At 40.5% G+C, this 22,833-nt stretch overlaps 1 protein-coding gene across 1 annotated transcript; it reads right to left on the bottom strand.

The window, feature by feature from the left end:
- On the bottom strand, positions 1-21,542 carry LOC124136905 (calcium and integrin-binding family member 3-like). The gene is made up of 7 exons (XM_046502948.2): positions 21,347-21,542; positions 18,468-18,502; positions 11,653-11,770; positions 10,425-10,572; positions 9,890-9,996; positions 8,832-8,920; positions 1-2,406 (listed from the first exon to the last, which is right to left on the bottom strand). The coding sequence occupies exons 1-7, from the start codon at positions 21,395-21,397 to the stop codon at positions 2,385-2,387; spliced, it is 570 nt and encodes a 189-aa protein (XP_046358904.1). The 5' UTR covers positions 21,398-21,542; the 3' UTR covers positions 1-2,384.
- Positions 21,543-22,833: the final 1,291 nt, after the last annotated feature.

Genomic DNA, 22,833 nt, shown 5'->3' with positions numbered 1-22,833 from the left:
TCATGATGTCAATCACTGGATTGTGTGGTCCAGGTTTGATCACTTACAGACCACAGTCATATAGCTGAAATATCGCCCAGTGTGGCGTTAACAAACAACGTCTTTCAAATAAAAACAAAAGAAATACTGAGCTACACAAAATTCTATTCTCACTGAACAAAGCCAAGCTGATTGGTTAACAAAAATCAGTGAACTGTAAAATCAAAAAAGCTTTGCCTAATATACTGTATGTGTCACTGTATAACATGTTTGATGCATATGGAAGTCGGGTGAAATATAGAAAAATGATATTACACATCTTAGACACGCCAGAAACCTAGGTGGGTTTGATTCCTCATGAGCATCAATCCACGCAATTGGGATAGAATGACATGCATCAACCAAGTCAGCGTACCTGACCCCTCAATCCCATTTATTGAGACATTGTTTGGGTCATTTGGAGCAGTTAAAAAAAAAATTTGCTAATACAGCATAAAATGCAGAATGTTTAGTATTTGTACCATGTCATATCAGATTTTGAGCAGGCGTTGTTCTTAAGGAAATTGCAGATGGCAATGACCAGAGTCCACATACAATGCATTTGCAAGGATTTTTCTAGACCTACTAAGAGGCTTATATTCAGAATCAAGTCTGCAGCAAATGATAGAACAAATTTTCAATTTGAATTAAAGATTTCCCAATTCCTCATAAATTACGAAAATAAGAACATTAAAATAATCCAGTTTTGAAAAGTATCACGATTTTGTCCCCCTCTGCTGGCCAAGGGCACTTAGTTTGGAATCCGCAATAAACCCCTGATCTGATCAATAATTATTTTCAAACTTAATATACTTAACAAAATGTTAATCATGTAATCTAGTAATGATCATGATGAATATGTTGTGGATATTTTTATGTGGTCAGAAAGAAAATAAATATATTCAACTATTTTATTTTATTGTCAGATGGTTGCTTTTTACTCGAAAACTTCAAAAAATATATAAAATGTTGCCTGATCAGGATTGTAAAATTGTTCATGTAAAACAAAGCCACTTAATGATTGCATATGACAAGAAACAGGCACAAAAGGGGATTGCCTCTATAAAAGTGGTATGCACCTAACTGGAGGTGTATCCATACCCTATTACAATTAATAACATAACAATTAATAACATAATAATCAACAGTATATAATCCCTGAAAATTAAAAATCCATCTACAGATGTTCATCTTGATTCTCTGTTTCCACTTATGAGTGACTAGAATAGTATAATAAACACTACAATGTGGAAACGCTCATCAAACAGAAAATAAATAAAACAAAACAACATCTCCAGAGTGAGACAATATTGCACAGAATCAAACATGTTAAAAACAACCAATAAAATCATGTAAGAACAATGAAAAATGCTTAGAGTAGCCAGTCCATAGTCCGAGGATGAGGAACATATTTGTTGATGTATGACGGGGTTCGACATTCCTACATCACACGGTGTATACTTGTAGCCACCTAGACTTCTTGCACTGTACTCACACCTTACACTGACATCCCACAGAAATACATTTCTGATTGTGGGTAAACATCAACAAAAAATTCCAATGTAGAACAAAGTAGAAATTATGTCTAAGAGTCTCCCTGTCTAGTCCAGGGCCCCGTTTCACAAAGCAATCGTAGCACAAAGACAATCGTAACTCCCATACTGTAACATAGACTTACAACAGTCGTTGCGCTACGATCCCTTTGTAAAACAGGCCCCAGGCCCAGTTCTGAGTGGTTGCAATCTTGGCATCCATACAAGGGAAAGTACTCCGTAACCAATGTTCATTAATGCAGCAGATATCACTTAATATCAGTAGGACAGAAGAAAACAAGAAAGGTTTCATGAGTATTAAGAATCCTGCAAGATGTTTCTGGCACTTGAGTAGCAGGCAGAACATTTCTTGAGCCTTGAAAGAAGACATAACAACAAGGAGCCAATTTACCCCGGCAAGTCTCTTGCATTTTGTTTAACCAATGAATTATGCTAAATAAATATTTAAATAAAAATAATGTCAAAATTTGTGGTGTCTAAACTGGTGTTAGATAAACCTAGTATGCACTTGTTTTACTACAAAGGTAGTTTGTGAAACCATGGCAACATAGCACTCTGCCATGCCTTCAATGTTCAATGACATATGCTCTGTCAATGGAAAATGGTTTATCTACAATAAACGTCAATGTTATGATTCTATGAATGATATGATTTCAAATTTCTGTAATCATATTGATAGGCTATACTGCTGATATATACAGGAAAATGTGGTCACTCTCACCAGTGACACTTGATTTGACATCTTTAAAACCAAACTGTTTCTAACTGATACATCAGCAGCAGAAGACAGCAAACAAGCCATCAGCCCCCCAGCTACAGCCTGATGTGAAACGTACTGAAACAAAGAATATGATACGAGTTAAGGGAATGGGTTTTAAGATGTTTAACTTCTTTTAACAATTTAGGAGCTATACAAGATGTCAGATCAATGTGAAAGGAAAGCACAAAGTGATGCTGGTGGAACCAACAAGCTCTGGCAAGGAGACTACAGACCGAGTATCGAGTGTTGGTTAAGAACCTTGCCCCCTTTATTATTTCTTTGTTAGTTTGTTGATTGATGCCGCTCTCAGCAACATTCCAGCTAAATAATGGTAACCTGTAAGCAATAAACTGGACTAGACAATCCAGTGATTGATATACTAAAGTGTGAGCCCCATCGTCGGGTCAGAGACATCCTATCAACCAAGTCACTGAGCCTGACCACCCGATCCATCTGGTTGACTCTTACGACCGGCATCCCAATTGCGTAGATCAATGGTCATCATGTCAATCACGGGTCCAGACTCAATTATTTACAGACTGCCATCATATAGCTGGAATACAGCTGAGTGCGGCGTTAAACAAACCAACAAAATCTTACAACCAACAAAGGTTGCTGGGGACCAATTCTAACGTGGAACCCCCACAAGGGTCACAGTCAATTAAGTTGGACTTAATGCAAGTGGACATTACTTTGCAATAGAGTGAGATAATTCTTTCCTTGCCTTCTCTGCATTAAGTACTTTTATTATTTTGTGATAAAAGCAGATTATGATGCTGATGTCTAATAATTAGGAATGTGACATAAGGGATGGATCATAGCCAAAGACAAAGTCAGTGCTCTTGGTAATCATTTCAAACAAAAAGTAACCACTCTTACATTTACTCTTTAGATCCTACAGAGAATAAATGTATCTACGAGGGGTGGCTGAAAGGTTCTGAGTCTCACCATGAAGGACGTATTGTACACCCTCAACAGTTTCCCTGTATTAAGGACCATGCTGGCATGGTGTCAACATTAGGGGATGATGTTCCTTCCTTTAGCCACTGTTAGGTGGGGCTGGGGAGGTCAAGAGACGAAAATAGAGCCTCAAAGAGGACACACGATCAGGAAGACCTTCAACTGTCACCAAGAAGGAAACTGTTGATATATTACATGATATGATCACAGATGATTGATGACTCCCCACACATCACATAGCCAGGACTGTAGGCATCACTCATGGGTGAGTTGAGAACATTCTGGGGAATGAGCTGGGCATGACAAAGCATGGAATGTTTCAGCGTGCTGGGTTCCAAGGCTTCTGACTCCTGATCAGAAACATTCCAGGTTCATCATCTCTCATCAGAAATTATAACGCCTAGAAGCAGACGAAGCTGATTTTGTCAAGCGATTTGCAACAATGGATGGGACTAGGTGTTTACCCCTTTCAGCCACAGTCTACACAACAGTCAAAGCAGTGGAAACATGTAACATCTCCTCCAAAGAAGCAAAGTCTGTTCCATCAGCTGAAAGGTGATGGCTTCAGTTTTCAGGAACTCCAAAGGAATCCTACTGGTAGACTATCTTCCAAATGGTCGTACCATTAATGGCCAATATTATGCTAATCTGCTTACAGGCAACTGTGTGAGAATATCAAGGCTAAACGTCATGGAAAACTCACAAAGGTGTGTTGTTCCACCAGGACAGTGCACCCTGTGACCTGCCACAAGTGTTGTAGCCATGGACAGTGCACCCTGTGACCTGCCACAAGTGTTGTAGCCATGGACAGTGCACCCTGTGACCTACTACAAGTGTTGTAGCCATGGACAGTGCACCCTGTGACCTACTACAAGTGTTGTAGCCATGGACAGTGCACCCTGTGACCTGCCACAAGTGTTGTAGCCATGGACAGTGCACCCTGTGACCTGCCACAAGTGTTGTAGCCATGGACAGTGCACCCTGTGACTTGCCACAAGTGTTGTAGCCATGGACAGTGCACCCTGTGACTTGCCACAAGTGTTGTAGCCATGGACAGTGCACCCTGTGACCTGCCACAAGTGTTGTAGCCATGGACAGTGCACCCTGTGACCTGCCACAGGTGTTGTAGCCATGGACAGTGCACCCTGTGACCTGCCACAAGTGTTGTAGCCATGGACAGTGCACCCTGTGACCTACTACAAGTGTTGTAGCCATGGACAGTGCACCCTGTGACCTGCCACAAGTGTTGTAGCCATGGACAGTGCACCCTGTGACCTGCCACAAGTGTTGTAGCCATGGACAGTGCACCCTGTGACCTACTACAAGTGTTGTAGCCATGGACAGTGCACCCTGTGACCTGCCACAAGTGTTGTAGCCATGGACAGTGCACCCTGTGACCTACTACAAGTGTTGTAGCCATGGACAGTGCACCCTGTGACCTGCCACAAGTGTTGTAGCCATGGACAGTGCACCCTGTGACCTGCGCACAAGTGTTGTAGCCATGGACAGTGCACCCTGTGACCTGCTCACAAGTGTTGTAGCCATGGACAGTGCACCCTGTGACTTGCCACAAGTGTTGTAGCCATGGACAGTGCACCCTGTGACTTGCCAGAAGTGTTGTAGCCATGGACAGTGCACCCTGTGACCTACTACAAGTGTTGTAGCCATGGACAGTGCACCCTGTGACCTGCCACAAGTGTTGTAGCCATGGACAGTGCACCCTGTGACCTGCTCACAAGTGTTGTAGCCATGGACAGTGCACCCTGTGACCTGCCACAAGTGTTGTAGCCATGGACAGTGCACCCTGTGACCTACTACAAGTGTTGTAGCCATGGACAGTGCACCCTGTGACCTGCCACAAGTGTTGAAGCCATGGACAGTGCACCCTGTGACTTGCCACAAGTGTTGTAGCCATGGACAGTGCACCCTGTGACCTGCCACAAGTGTTGTAGCCATGGACAGTGCACCCTGTGACCTACCACAAGTGTTGTAGCCATGGACAGTGCACCCTGTGACCTGCGCACAAGTGTTGTAGCCATGGACAATGCACCCTGTGACCTGCTCACAAGTGTTGTAGCCATGGACAGTGCACCCTGTGACCTGCCACAAGTGTTGTAGCCATAGACAGTGCACCCTGTGACCTACCACAAGTGTTGTAGCCATGGACAGTGCACCCTGTGACCTGCCACAAGTGTTGTAGCCATGGACAGTGCACCCTGTGACCTGCCACAAGTGTTGTAGCCATGGACAGTGCACCCTGTGACCTGCCACAGGTGTTGTAGCCATGGACAGTGCACCCTGTGACTTGCCACAAGTGTTGTAGCCATGGACAGTGCACCCTGTGACCTACTACAAGTGTTGTAGCCATGGACAGTGCACCCTGTGACTTGCCACAAGTGTTGTAGCCATGGACAGTGCACCCTGTGACCTGCCACAAGTGTTGTAGCCATGGACAGTGCACCCTGTGACCTGCTCACAAGTGTTGTAGCCATGGACAATGCACCCTGTGACCTGCTCACAAGTGTTGTAGCCATGGACAGTGCACCCTGTGACCTGCCACAAGTGTTGTAGCCATGGACAGTGCACCCTGTGACCTGCCACAAGTGTTGTAGCCATGGACAGTGCACCCTGTGACTTGCCACAAGTGTTGTAGCCATGGACAGTGCACCCTGTGACTTGCCACAAGTGTTGTAGCCATGGACAGTGCACCCTGTGACCTACTACAAGTGTTGTGGCCATGGACAGTGCACCCTGTGACTTGCCACAAGTGTTGTAGCCATGGACAGTGCACCCTGTGACCTGCCACAAGTGTTGTAGCCATGGACAGTGCACCCTGTGACCTGCTCACAAGTGTTTTAGCCATGGACAGTGCACCCTGTGACCTGCCACAAGTGTTGTAGCCATGGACAGTGCACCCTGTGACCTACCACAAGTGTTGTAGCCATGGACAGTGCACCCTGTGACCTGCCACAAGTGTTGTAGCCATGGACAGTGCACCCTGTGACCTGCCACAAGTGTTGTAGCCATGGACAGTGCACCCTGTGACCTGCCACAAGTGTTGTAGCCATGGACAGTGCACCCTGTGACCTGCTCACAAGTGTTGTAGCCATGGACAATGCACCCTGTGACCTGCTCACAAGTGTTGTAGCCATGGACAGTGCACCCTGTGACCTGCCACAAGTGTTGTAGCCATGGACAGTGCACCCTGTGACCTGCCACAAGTGTTGTAGCCATGGACAGTGCACCCTGTGACCTGCCACAGGTGTTGTAGCCATGGACAGTGCACCCTGTGACTTGCCACAAGTGTTGTAGCCATGGACAGTGCACCCTGTGACCTACTACAAGTGTTGTAGCCATGGACAGTGCACCCTGTGACTTGCCACAAGTGTTGTAGCCATGGACAGTGCACCCTGTGACCTGCCACAAGTGTTGTAGCCATGGACAGTGCACCCTGTGACCTGCTCACAAGTGTTGTAGCCATGGACAATGCACCCTGTGACCTGCTCACAAGTGTTGTAGCCATGGACAGTGCACCCTGTGACCTGCCACAAGTGTTGTAGCCATGGACAGTGCACCCTGTGACCTACCACAAGTGTTGTAGCCATGGACAGTGCACCCTGTGACTTGCCACAAGTGTTGTAGCCATGGACAGTGCACCCTGTGACTTGCCACAAGTGTTGTAGCCATGGACAGTGCACCCTGTGACCTACTACAAGTGTTGTGGCCATGGACAGTGCACCCTGTGACTTGCCACAAGTGTTGTAGCCATGGACAGTGCACCCTGTGACCTGCCACAAGTGTTGTAGCCATGGACAGTGCACCCTGTGACCTGCTCACAAGTGTTGTAGCCATGGACAGTGCACCCTGTGACCTGCCACAAGTGTTGTAGCCATGGACAGTGCACCCTGTGACCTACCACAAGTGTTGTAGCCATGGACAGTGCACCCTGTGACCTGCCACAAGTGTTGTAGCCATGGACAGTGCACCCTGTGACCTGCCACAAGTGTTGTAGCCATGGACAGTGCACCCTGTGACCTGCCACAAGTGTTGTAGCCATGGACAGTGCACCCTGTGACCTGCTCACAAGTGTTGTAGCCATGGACAATGCACCCTGTGACCTGCTCACAAGTGTTGTAGCCATGGACAGTGCACCCTGTGACCTGCCACAAGTGTTGTAGCCATGGACAGTGCACCCTGTGACCTGCCACAAGTGTTGTAGCCATGGACAGTGCACCCTGTGACCTGCCACAGGTGTTGTAGCCATGGACAGTGCACCCTGTGACTTGCCACAAGTGTTGTAGCCATGGACAGTGCACCCTGTGACCTACTACAAGTGTTGTAGCCATGGACAGTGCACCCTGTGACTTGCCACAAGTGTTGTAGCCATGGACAGTGCACCCTGTGACCTGCCACAAGTGTTGTAGCCATGGACAGTGCACCCTGTGACCTGCTCACAAGTGTTGTAGCCATGGACAGTGCACCCTGTGACCTGCCACAAGTGTTGTTGCCATGGACAGTGCACCCTGTGACCTGCCACAAGTGTTGTAGCCATTGACAGTGCACCCTGTGACCTGCGCACAAGTGTTGTAGCCATGGACAGTGCACCCTGTGACCTGCCACAAGTGTTGTAGCCATGGACAGTGCACCCTGTGACCTGCCACAAGTGTTGTAGCCATGGACAGTGCACCCTGTGACCTGCCACAAGTGTTGTAGCCATGGACAGTGCACCCTGTGACTTGCCACAAGTGTTGTAGCCATGGACAGTGCACCCTGTGACCTGCCACAAGTGTTGTAGCCATGGACAGTGCACCCTGTGACCTACCACAAGTGTTGTAGCCATGGACAGTGCACCATGTGACTTGCCACAAGTGTTGTAGCCATGGACAGTGCACCCTGTGACCTGCCACAAGTGTTGTAGCCATGGACAGTGCACCCTGTGACCTGCTCACAAGTGTTGTAGCCATGGACAGTGCACCCTGTGACCTGCGCACAAGTGTTGTAGCCATTGACAGTGCACCCTGTGACTTGCCACAAGTGTTGTAGCCATGGACAGTGCACCCTGTGACCTGCTCACAAGTGTTGTAGCCATGGACAGTGCACCCTGTGACCTGCCACAAGTGTTGTAGCCATGGACAGTGCACCCTGTGACCTGCTCACAAGTGTTGTAGCCATGGCTGCAATGCATGACTGTGGCTTTAAACATCCTCCATCCCCACCAGATTTGGTACGGTCAGATTTCCACCTCTTCTGAGGTGGCAAGCGTTATGGAAATGATGACATCAGTTCTCCTGTGGAGGATTCTGTACACCACCAGCAGGAAACCTTCTACACCCTGGGGTCCAGGCATTCGAGCACAGTTGGCAGAAGAGTGGGGACCTCAGAGGGGATTATGTTGAAAAATAATTACCTACCAACTCCATCAATGCATTCCATCATACTTAGACTTTTCAGCCACCTTGATCCTAACATCTAATCTAAAGCTACCAAAACAGGATGTACACACATGGACTTGCTACTGCGTCATTTCAACATCAACTCACTTGAGGAAGTCTGGAGCCCGAGAGATGACATGCTCAAACTCAATGTATGACAATGATCCGTCGTCATCTAAATCAGTTTCCTCCAGCACCTGCACGGGAGAAGAAACAAGTCAATAGCAGTCATGTCAGTGGGCTCATAAAATGCTGATATAATGTTAACCCTTCAACTCACTCAGTAAAATTATCCCTATCAACACCATATGGCTGAGATGTATCTGATATAACATTTAACTTTCAACTCAATTACTAAATATCATCCAGAATATTTTCTAAAAATAAGAGAATTATTGTTTTGAAACTGTGGGACATTGACTGAAGTGAAAGTTCTTTTGTTTGTATAAGCTGATGACGCAAGGAATCTAGGATAACATGCCTAAACACTGACAGACAGTATACTTCAATGACCTGATTGTCTTGTTGCCATGGTACACTGTAATTAACTGCTCAGATAGAAGGAATAGTCCAAAAACATCTAGCATGTATACAGTGACATTACCATGTATTACAGTACAATTATAGCCAATAAAAGAAGCAGTCATAAAATATGCCTAGAAGCCTCGGTGGCTGCGTGGGTTAGATCGCTAACTTTGTGTGCTGGTGATTAGGTGCCTCACTCTGGCAGTGTGGGTTCGAATCCTGGATGGGACTCAACCCCAAAAAGTGCTAGAATCTGTACTTTACTGAGAAAGCATAACGCAAATATAACATTTGTAACATTTGACCACTTCTTTATGGCATTATGTATTCATAAAATATGCAATTTAGCAGAAACCCCCCAGTGTAATTCTAGAGTGTCCTTTATAACAAGCAGCCACCTCATTCACTGGACTCACAGTTCAACATGCTTAAAACCCCAGGTCAGAAATCTTTCCAATTGTAAACCAAATCTCTCTTTATAAGGTAGCTTCTACTTGACTTGATCAACAGATCTTACTCTACTAAGGGCCACAATCTCTGCAATTATCTGTAATGCTGCCACCTACACCTGTTTCTAGGATGACTGGATAGTACACACAGAAAAACTTTACTAAGTGAAATCATAAAACTGTTGATCTAACCTTGTCCACAACGAACGTGACCTCCTCTGTGGAAAGCTCCTTTCCCGACAGACAAAACAATGTCTTCTCCAGATCCTCTCGGTTCAAATAGTTGTCGCCATCAAAATCTGAGTAAAGGAAGTTCAGTCAGATGTTTTTTTTCAGAATTAATATAACTAAAAGGAGGATTTGCTTAGTATCAATTAGAGTAATAGGGATCCAATCTCTTGTGTTACATGGCATAACCTGGTGAAGATTCCACTTTAGAATTGGCCTTCAGCAACCCATGTTTGTCATAAGAGGAAACTTTAAACAGGATAAGGTAATCAGGCTCACTGACTTGGTTGATGCATGTCATAATATCCCAATTGCGTAGATTGATGCTCATGATGTCAATCACTGGATGGGCTGGTTTACACTTGATTAGGTGTAGACTGCTGTCGTACAGCTGGAGTATTGCTGAGTGCAGCGTTAAACAACAAACAAACTTGGCATACATTTACTATGACCATCTAAGAAGTGTAATCTCCATCTAACAACACTGGTGTCACTGTACCATAGATCCGGAACGCGTAGACCGTCTTGATGTCTCGAGGTGCCGCCTCGCTGAAGATGGAGAACATGTCCAGGAAGTCATCGAATGACATGCTTCCGCTGCCGTCCTCCGAGAACACCTCACAGATGCGGCGCTTGAACGGATTCTCCTGCAACAGGATCATGATCAATGATGAGTCACTCTACAATGTCTACAAGTCTACACTAATTTGACTAAAGAATGCCATCAGAAATATTCAAAGGCCTAAAGCAAAAACCTGAAATGATATCATGGATATGTTACGTAACTAGGTCACAATGAAACTCCCACATATAACTACCAGTATATCTTGATTAAACATATCTCACAAAATACCAAAAATAGACATCAGGGTATCTTGGCTGGGTCAGACCGCCACATCTAGATTAGGGACTCTGACACACTTCTGTCTACAAACTACAAGTCACAGCAGTCTTATTTGCTATGCACTTGGGACTGAACATGGTGTAGAGTTATCTTTTTTCTAGCACATATTGCTTTTACAATCTTTGAAGGATGAAAAAATTTAGATGAAAGGCGTTAAATTAGGAGAGCTGACACTCAGCTGTTTGTTTACAAAACACTTGACACAAGGAGCTGTCTGTGACTTTGGCCCCTAATTGGAAGTCTGGCTCTAGAACAAAGACTGTAACCTTACGTAATAGTACTAGCAGTGCATATATTAATACATTGTACATGTATATTGGACATGATGTCAAGTGAAAACTTAAGGCTTACAGAAGTATGAAGGGTTAGTAGCTGGATAAAAAGTTGAATATATTGAGGAGATATGCAATGTAGAGCAGGGCAGATCTAGCTGTATATGGTACCAAACATGCAGTGTGTGTCTGTATCTGCGTGTCTCTCTTTGTATGAGCGTGTGTCTGTTTGTGTGTGTCTGTGTGTGAGAATAGTTTTGAAACAGTTTTCTTTCTATTGTGGTTTCTGCCCTAAACGACCAGGAAATACATACTTTTCTCTAAATATTAGCTTCTGCAATTACATGGCCATTAATCAGAGGTAGTATTGTGATTTGAAAACTCTAATCATGCTTATTGACCCAAGGGGGACTTTACCATATTTATCTTTCAACAACATGTTCCTCATTCCTCTCTGCTTCAGCAGGTTTGACACAAATGAAATCTATTAAAAGTGTGACAAGACCTAAGGCTGGTTGGAGAGTTTTCCTGTTCCTCTGCCAACAACGTACCTTCAGCTCCGACATGTTTTCTATGGTGTCCACTGGGATCTTGAGTGTCCTCGTTTCGCTACCAGTCATGTCAAAAGGAATTTGATCGGGATCCAGCAACTGGAAGCGTTTGAACACCCTGCACAAACACACAGGCAATGTTATTCAATGAAGAAAGGATTCCCAATGACTTGTATAAGAGTGCCAATGACAGAGTTAATGTTAGTTCCCGGCACCCAAGGGTCACACATTACATTAAGCCAGTGATATTGACCTTTTTCACACTTCGAAACTTCCGGTTTGAAAGCGAGGCTTGGAGAGCAGAAGGTGAAGGCTGGATAGCACATGAAACACATGGAGATGTCAACAAGGCACGCAATCGGGACAAACTGTGACAATTTAACCATCCCGGTACATTTATCGTAAGTATTGAACATTATTCTTATTGACAAACTATTCAACTGTTATCTGGACTCCTTACCGATATAAATTTGAGTCTGGCCGTTCTGTTGTGATTTCAATTTAAAGTATCCATGACCACCTGGTAACTCCCAGTGCAGTTTATGGTAGCTGAACAGACTTAATACAAATGCTACTGAAATCTTGTAAAGAATAATTCATTGTTTACACACCATTAAGCCAAACTATTTATTGTGAGTTTAAATAACTTAGCGGGTTGTATTTGAAGTCGAAATATTGACCTTTTGACCATATCTAGATATATGTCAGAAACTAACTAAATTGATATGTTGATATAATGTATCAAATTGTAACCTACTGAGAATTTACAATCGTAACAAATCAGAAGTTAGCATCAGTTGCGTATTTGATGTAAATTGTAATGGACTCAAATGCATTCCAATAAAATATTAGACCTCTAGATCTACTTGTGCTGTTGTGATTGTGAACAGTTGTTATTTTGATTGTCAATGTTGAAAGATTAGATAGCATGAGGTGTAATATTTCAACTGAATTATTACATAAAGGGTGTGTAAATATTTAAAGTAAAGTACAGTTTGATCTGCAATTTTGGTAACAATTAATATTTCTACCAAAATGATATTTACTTTACTGTACCAATTTAATCATGTCATGAAATGAACAAAAACCCAACTAAATAATGTCCAGTAAATGTTCAATCTACATGTGATCTTTATATAATTTACAGAAACAGATAACTCTTTAACAGTTTGTATTCAAATATTTCAAATGCATAAATTGATATTGAAATTACTAAAAACTTAAAGTATAAAAAGAATTATTTTTAATTCCCATGCGTATTGCAATCATAACTCATTTATTCCCTTTGTTTAATTGTGAAACCCATCTGGTTTTATGTCCCCAAACATGTTTTGAAACTTTTAAAACAAAAAGATTTCTTTTGTGCAAGCAATTGCCATGTATTATTGATTATTAATCATATCAATTTATATATAAGAATATAGTTGTGCTTACTGTGTCATTTTGCAATAATTATATTGTTATGATGTAATATTTTACTATTGTTAACAATCTTTAGAACTTTAGTTTATTTCAATCAAGTCAAGTGGTGTGATCATTTTGATATTTTTTTATATTTCAATCAAAACGAGAAAAATAAAAAAGTATAAATACATAGAAGAAATTTGTTTTCCTTGTCAAATAATGATGATAGCATGAATTTATCTCATGTTCCTTGTATAGCATGCTCCTTGTGAAAATTCATTCCATTTCTTCTTTGAATGTACCTTATATGATGATTTTAGGGAGACAATACTGACAGCTATCGATAATCTTGGAGGACAAAATACTCTACATAGTATTCTTTTTGGTGATCCAAACTTAGATGTTTTCCTGAATACAAAAATATTCTTGTCTGTACACAAATTTATAGAAACGACTAACAGATTCAGTAGCTAGCATATTATTGTTTCCAAACTGTTAATCATTAATATTGTTAAATCTATATTCAACACTAAAATGTATAATATTAGGATATGTATGAGATGCAAACTGTCTTCACTTTCCAGCACATTTTACATATCCTTCATATGAGCACTGTATATATATATTGCGCACTATGTTTCCACAATGTGAAGCTTCAACTGTAAATTGTTCATTTTCATTATGCAATATTATGTATAACTGTATATAGGGAGAAGGCGGTAATAAGTGCTGCCCTTTGTCTTTTTGGACAATAAAATATGTTTAATAATATTTCATCTTGTGATCTGACAAAGTTAATATTTTCAAGTCAAGATATCAACTTTAGTAAACCACATGAAGAGATAAACATTGCATTTGACAAAATAAATTCAAGTCATGACCTTACTCAGTAAACCATAGTGTCAATGAGGCAGACTGACTGTAGGTGTGACAAAACGTGATATTTCACCTAATTTTAATAAAAATCTTATTTATTTCACTCTAGCAAAAGTATGTTTTCAGCATGGTCAGACTAAATAAAGTATTTCATGATTAAATACATACTGATAATACAAATATCAAAACGTGTTTCATTAAAACAAGAGTGAATTTCAGATGAATTGATGCCTTCAAGATTGTTCAAAAGTAGCATGTAATGTTACACACTGTGATTAATTTTCCTTAAACTTCTCTATTTCAGAAGAATGTTGTTTTCTAAATAAGCAATATTTTGAGAGAAGGTGAATATGCATTGTTTATAAAAAATGTTATTGAATTAGGAAGATTATTACAATATTATTGAATTATTCATTTCAGGCCAGCGAGTCAACACAATGAAGTACTAGTATCCGGGTGATGGATGTCTGGTGGAGCTTTCTGTTGGCAGTAACACACTGGTTACAATGTGCGTCCTGTCAAAGGACGAGGAAGTGAAAAGCCATATTCATCCAATCAACAAATGTGCTTCCTGTCACATTTCACTTAAATAGGACGAGGAAGTGAAAAGCCTTATTCACTCACAAATCAACATGGCCAATATTTATCGGACACTAAAAAAGCACATTGTACCATTTGTTTACAAGCAAGAAAATTATTTTCTCCTGGAATTTAATTAGGTGCTTTTGACTGACAAAGACACCCAATTCATGTTAAGTTTTGAAAACTTATATTGTGAGAAATAAAGATATGAAAATTTTGGTTTGTTTTTCTTTGTTAAATATGAGAAATCCAGATTGTTCCATCAACATGATCAACATAATTTGTACCGATACATATATTTTATCTTGGCTTGATTACCAATTGAAGTTGATTTTATCTTTTGTTATTTTATCTCTACTCATATCTGATCAAGACATTTTCAAACTATTCAGGATAAATGTATTAGTAGCTTCCTTTTGATATACAATTACCTATCATCATACAGGATTAGGTCAGGGTATTCAAGAAGTTGGTAGTTGTATCAATTCTTATATTTCTTCAATTTCATGCATTATTTATATTTATCAATTTTTAGTTTCCTTTTAACATGTTTAACTTATTTTAAACAGTTCACACATTATTACTTTTGTCGTGCACGGTGCAATCTCAATAATCAGTTAAGTAAGCGATGTCTGAAGAACAAGTAAAGTATCATCATTGTACACACTGAATAGAGTTATCGCCCCTTCTGAATATTTATTTTGACACATGAATTATTTTCATAATTAACATTGTAATATGTTAAAATGAAAATCATAGCAGAAAAAGTGTCTTTTGTCAACTGGACTCATGGCAAAACGATAGTGCATTGTGCAGCAAACACCACTATGAAACGTGAAATAAACATGATCTCAATCTCGATCTAGAGTTCGCCAAGCCACGCATTGACTGAGCAATTTCATGTTATGCGGTTTATTTACGATACAAAACTTCTGTCATTGAATGTACTGTCACACTGTACCTATATGCCGACGAGGTTATGATAAAACAATCTATTTCTCCTGAAATACGTATCTCGAAATGCACCTTTCGATTCACTTCCGGGATCCTGACAGCAAAATGCTAATTTCAGTGTATTACAGGCATATTTTAGTTGGACCTTATGATTTAATGTGAAATATCTTCTGTATTAGATACAGAGGATACAATTTTTTGTTTGTTTGAAATGTCCATCAGTGAAATGCACAACATGCTGTCTGTTCCCTATGAGCTGATGCGACTCTCACTGCATGGAGCTATGCTCTCCAAGCCTCGTTTTCGATCCAAGATGGCGAAAGTGTGAAAAAGGTCAATATACCTTCACACATGCAATCTGGACAATATGAAATGATGACATGAAAGCACTCAAAGAAGAACATTATTCACAAACAGAGGATTATCAATTTCGATGAAAACATGGAAAGGTAGGGGTCAAACTAAGTATCAAACTTATGCTCATGGTGAAACGGAATTTTATCAAATAAAGGCTTGTGTTATTGATGCGATAAACCATCCCGATAAACTTGTTATGACTCATAAATATGCAAATGAGGGACTACTTTCAAGCTCCATATATCAATGCAATGCCTTTTTTCTCAACAAACTATTGACTAAAGTTTCAAATATGCTTAGGGGCTTTCTAATGTGTCACGGAAATGTCATAGCGACTGATTGACGACATCCATTGTCTGAAGAACATTTGATTTTTTAAATTTTTAATTTAAAATAGGAGATGCGCTCCCATTACCTTAGGCTAGCATCTATCTAAAAAGCTATAACTGAAACTACTGATATTTTATATATACATTTGACCTGATGATAAGTATTACTTGCTAAACTATAATTATATGAAATGATGCATAAATATTACACCATGATAACTCATAAAAGCACTTGATGTGGATCTAATTATTATAGGATAACTTAGTATAAATGTTATACCATGATAACTTCCCCTCCGTCTGAAAAAGTTTGGACCCCAAACGTGTAAAATAAAATAATTAAGGCTTAGATGGACAATGTATTAAGTTAAACTGGTAGTATATTAAATAACAATTAACAATGAGCAAGTTACAATATCTTAGAAAAATAACTGAGTGTGCCACAGAGAGTCGGTACAACACTCTGGGCTGTGGGAGAGGGGTCTGCTTGGTAAGAGAGTCAAACCCCTTCTCTCAATCTCTCTGGACCAAGGCTTATATAGCCAAGGTCACCTGACATTTAGTAAGTAATAAATATAAATGTAAACAGTAAATCATCAGTGACATACTTGTCACATCCTGTTCAGGATGGCAGATGGTCGATGTACACAAAAATGGGGATTAACAAATAGGATTAGCATCTTATAAATAACAGCAACTAAGTGTTTCAAGGCATAAAGATGTCATGGCTCCAGGGTAATGAGCCTTTGCAATCAAATGTTCTTCAGACAATGGATGTCGTAAATCAGTCGCTATGACAGAAACATGGCGACAAACATGGCTGCAAGTCAGTCGTCACCACTTGCCCCTTTCCATAACCTGCAAGAAGACTCGTCCCCCTATCGATGAATGTTATGTGCGAAAATACGACAGCCCAATCAGAATGCATGTATGACTTCACGTACTTCTGTCAAAGAATCCTTCAAGAATAAGTATGATTTTACATGTGTTGCACCTAAAAATATACCAAAGATACAGATCAATGTGTTTAATCATGCTATATAATACCGTCAGTCCCGATGTGTTTTAAATATCATCTGGAATACATATGATATATGGGGGGAATATACATGAATCTTTACTCTACAAGTTGACAATTCTTTAAGCTAAACCTGTTTGAGCTGAGATGGAACCCAGTCGCAAAAATGAAAACGAGAAGGGCACGAGTCGCTATATTCGGCTTGTTCCAGAGTTGGTCACAAATGTTGGCACTACAATTATGATAAATTGGGCAGTTTACTCAAACATTGTATTCACACACGATTTCTAAAGCTTCATCATTGAGTGAAATCTAAGTATCCATTGTTTTAAGAATGACATTATGATAAAGAGATTATAACCTTGTGTGTTTCTGTATTGTACATATCATATATATAAGGAATAAAAAAGATGTACAACGCTCGCATATGAATGCAATACAGAAACACACTCGGTAATAATCTCTCTCTTTGTGTCTGACGATGGATCAAATATTCTTGTAATTGGCACACTTAAATTCCAAAAGGCACACTTTCTTAGACTGTCTTACAGTCCCTCGGTCACCCACCCCCTTTTGGTACTCCGGATGCCCAGCTCTGCTCAGAGGGATTTTGGATGCTGCATAGTCAGTCTCACAGTCCCTGAAATATATTATTTTGCTTTCTGCCCAGCCCTTACTGTAATGCTAGAGTGAAACTGATTTTCCAGTTTCTCGTTGGGGCTCCTTTTCAATATAAATGGTGTTGTTTGTTTCTATTAAAATTATATATTTTCAGAGATTAAAGGTTAGTCTGCATCTTTCTATCCCTGTAAGGCCTATCCAAAAAATATGTTTGGTACCTATTACATGGAAAAATAAAAGAGGGAAGGTAGGTAGGAAAATTATTTTATTTTTTCAAATATTTTATGTATGGCATATCTATCACTTAAAGTCTCTTGCTGTTGCATGGATGACAACAAAAACTTTCTTCGCCAACATGTCAGATATACAATCAACCTTTAAACAGGGAAAAAGAATTTATTGAAACATGTTGAAATCATATTGTCAGCACTGAACAAAATGATGAAAAACATCAAGATAGGGTCGGGGGAATGTCTTATTTAATAAGTAAAATAAGGTAGGATCGGGAGTAAACTTTAGGTAGGGTCGAGTAACCAGATCCAAGCATATTTTTTGATACGCTTAAGTAACCATAGATGAGGAAAAAACAATACTGTTCTTGATGATGTTATTATACAAACAGGAAGGTTTTCCATGACAACGCTGACACTAATGACATTCAGTAAATAATTTACCTCAAAATCTCTTTCCTCGTAAAAAATGTGCAGTCCTGAAAATCAAATTAGAAAGTTATCTTGGAGGGAACTGTCAGAGAATGATGCTATAATCATCACCAAGTTTTTGGGTGCACATTCATTCAAATAGACAGAAAGGATGTCAGTGAAAACAGACCAGCACCAAAAATGACAATTTTACAGATATGTCATCCAGAAAATAACCAGGTTTTAAATGTTTTTCTATTTTGTATCCGACTCAAACATACTTGTATATGACTCAAACATACTTGTATATGACTCAAACATACTTGTATATGACTTAAGATGTGGACTTTGGTTTCAATCTAATATCTAAATGGTCCATTTTGACTAACAGTCGTCTGTATTTACCAGACAAATGGGCCATTTTGACTAAATCATCTGGTCAGTTTTGACTGGCACATGACACAATTGTATGAAGTATTTATCACATCAAAGGTTAAAAATAAGTGAGCATAATGCTATTTCAACAAAGTTCAAACATTTTATTAGTGACAATAGTCACTCCATAACAGCAACTCCATGTGGAAGTAAGGGCTGAGGTTACACCTGTTGCAGACATCTTATCATAAATGTACCATTTTGAAACCTACAACTACAGTCAAACCTCATTGTGTTCAACATGGATGGTGTCTCGAACTCACCTTCCAATCCCTGAAAACTCCTTCCATATTTATCATCATTTACACTTGGGTCTGGCGAACTGGATGTGTTGAGTTCCTGGTTGTCTCAAACTCATTTAAGCATACAATTCCCCTGATGACTCAAACAGTTCAAATAAGAAAATAATGTCCACACACCCATATTCGTCAAACTTTCAACTCGTTTCTCTCACAATTGACTGACCCACTGCAATTGATGGCATTACATCGAAGGTTGGATGCTTTCAAACAACATGTCAGTATCCAATCGATCCCAATAACAAGTATACCTTACATCATTGTACATCAAAGTCGCAAGCTTATTTAAAACTGTATACACACCGGCTGTAAGTTACGGAAGCGTTCTCACTTGACTGCCGTCGACACGTGAAAATTGACAAATGAGTAAAACAGATTAAGACTATGTTAGCAAATCTACTATTCGAGCGAGGACTTATTCAACGCCACCAATCCAGGAAGCGACAGTGATGTCGATGCCACACCTTACTTGCCACCCCTTCACCACCAGCAATCTGGGCTCTGCAATTTAAAACATAATGTACGCCTTGAAATCTAGTGCTGCATTTAGACCTCAGAGATCATTCTGGAAAGTAATGTAAATGGGCCTTGGGACCCTGTTGCTTAATTTCAGTGGGCCCTTGCCACCTTGTAATAATTTCTCATACATGATGTTTGGATTCGAATTCACTTTGTTGTTTGTCTCCAACCCCAGATAACTCAGACTTTTTTCCAGGTCCCCACGAGTTTGACACAACGAGGTTCGACTTTACAAGCATGTGTATGGTGCTGACAACAAAAGATAAGAACAACATTGCAACATGAACCGACAATCAGTGGAACCTGAAATGTCTATTGTATGAAACATTCCACACTGAGTTAAGGAGCCATGTCAGAATATGTCCGCCACTACTTTCTCAAGGATCAAAGGATAAAGTTGGGTTTCCCCAACACTAACCAAACAAAACTAACCCTAAGGATTAATAATATTTATCATATAATGGGTAGGTTTCTCGGCAGGATAAAGCCAACGGATAAAAACAATATCCGTTGGGGTCATATGCGGATAGAGATCAAAATATCAAAGGACAAGTAGGACTACTTGCACTGTTTATAAACAAACATGGCGTCGCCTTTGACATTCGGCGATCGAGTCAGAATTAACCATCGGGAATCTGGATAAACTACAGGGATAATTGCTATCATTATCAAAAGAACAGTCTAATATACTGAAAATCAGTGTCTAACTGTGACGTAGCTAAGGTATTTTATAAGTTTTGGCAACTTTGGAGATATAAATTTCGAAACAATTTTGCGAGGGCACGAGGCCTAGCCAAGCGGGATCAGTAGCCATATCTGTGCTTGTAGACCTCTGCGGCTTGAAACCTTCTCCACAAATAAAATAGTTGGATTCGGCCGAAATATATTTGAATTGTTACCTTGTTTCGTCTTGTCGCTGTGTGTACATCTGACTACACTTCTTAACGTTATGACAGGACAGACCAACTGTCAACAACGTCTGACCGTGGCCGTGACGTCTCATAGACTAGGGTTAGAGTAGCTTCCCTTTTGACAAAGGGCAGTTACTCTAGCGGACAGACCGATGGATTGCGAAAGGCAATTAAAAACAACTGTTGTTTTGTGTATATGTTGCTTCGCCACTGTATAAGAAACAGATTTCAGTTGGAACTATATTGGCTACTGTCACTGTCCGACTGACACATCACTTACCCAGTGACGTAATAAATATTAATGCGCGCATTCCAGGAAAACTCGCAATGTTTGTGAGAGAGGGAAAGCGATTTTAAAGCACAGAATTAAAGAATGACATCATATGATAAAGAGGTTATCACGCTTGTGTGTTTGGGAATGGTAAATATCCTGTATTAGGAATAAACACTATGTATTTAGCTCGCCAAGGCTCGCTAAATACAATGTTTATTCCTAATGCAGGATATTTACCATCCCCAAACACACTCGCGTGTTTATGAAATACATAAATGTGTAACATAAGTATGTACACATAACCTATTTTCAAATATATCTCGTTTTTATTTGCGCCGGTTAAACTGCAATGTTGCCAAAGTGTCCACTATTTAGACTGTTAATAACTTCATAAATGTCCAAGATGTACCCCTTTCCCAGTATTTTGTTGACAGTCGACATTGTTACAATGAAGAATCGCACACTGTCACTTGCCTGATACGCTTCTAACTGCTCCTCGGTGAATGTCGTGGCTTTGTTCCCCATGTTGATGATTAATAATCACAACAATCCGTCACATTCACTTGATAATGATACAATTGGTTTGATTGTTTCTACATCTCCTCCTCCCCAGTCGATGACATGCCCATTTTGAACATCTCTGTATGATTTTGTTTATACTGGAAGCAGTGCATTTCGAATGGGCTCGACGGAATTATGCGATCTCTTCCGAATGAATTGTTTGCCGTAAGCCGATATTTGTTGTCGTAAAAAGTAATGACCAATCACGTGGGAATCACCAGTGTATGCGGAGCTTGCAGTTTGTTTTGGAAGTTCCTAATAAAGGGAAAAAATGGGTCTGATATTTGAAATCATACCAATGCTCACTCACTCTCCAATGCCACAGTAACGACATCACAACGTTGCCATGGGAACAAGATTAAATTTCCTCCAGTTACGTTTTTCAAGTTAAATATGTTAAAACTGCTTATTTGTATGAGAATATCGTTTATATTAATGGATATTGTAAAGTTTGATTTAATTCTATGATCAATGTGCCTCTATTTTCGCTATTATTATTTTCTGAGAAAAAAATCATTACTAAGTAAGTAATGTCTCATCAGTTTTCAAATATCGACCAAACCACCCCCGCCCTTTGCTAAATGAGCATCTTTATGACACCACATTTCTCATCATTTTGCTCATTTTTATCTTGTGCTTTACTTCTATTGTTTTCGTTCGAACATATTAGAATAACACGTTAGAATAAGATGTTTCGAAACAGGCAGTAACCGTGGTCTGACGTCGCATCGACGCGGTCCTTTATGACTGCTTCATCGACCTTCTCGTTTCAACAATACGGGTGAGGTGTGGGGAAATCGGCATTCGTGACCAACTCGTGTTATTCCGGGACAAGCCGAATAGCAGGTTACGGAAAGGGGCGAGTTGTGACGAATGGGGAAATCGGGTTTAACGTCGCGTCCAAGATTATTGCACTTATATAGCGACGTGCATGTACGTGTGTGTGTTTGTGTGGCTGCTTGCACTAGTCTGGACTGATGCCGATTTATAGTGCTAGCTACTGAGATACCATGCCGCAGTTAAACATGAATATCCCACTCAGACACAGTATACCGACTCCGAGCCGACCAGTCCTTGTTTTAGACCCTAAATGCCGAGCGCCAGACAGGGTAACAACAAGTACCATCTGTTAACGTCTTTTGGTATGACGCGGCCGGGGATCGAACCCCGGACCTTCCACTCTCCGGGCGGACGCTCTACCACTAGACCACGGAGGCGGTCTTCAACAATACGTGCTGGGCTGAGATGACATAAATAGGTTATCACAATCTGAAAAAAACGGTGACACCTAAAGAACGAGGACAGTGTGCTATGTCTTATTCCTTTATAATTATGATGTTGTTGATAAATAACAATTAATAAAGAATACTATAAAAGATGAGCATTTACAATATTAGACT

This window comes from Haliotis rufescens, unplaced genomic scaffold (genome assembly GCF_023055435.1).
Source record: "Haliotis rufescens isolate VD_foot unplaced genomic scaffold, xgHalRufe1.0.p SCAF_1, whole genome shotgun sequence".
Taxonomy (NCBI): domain Eukaryota; kingdom Metazoa; phylum Mollusca; class Gastropoda; order Lepetellida; family Haliotidae; genus Haliotis; species Haliotis rufescens.
The sequence above is the reverse complement of the archived record's forward strand: the minus strand, read 5'-3'. Positions and strand labels throughout refer to the sequence as shown.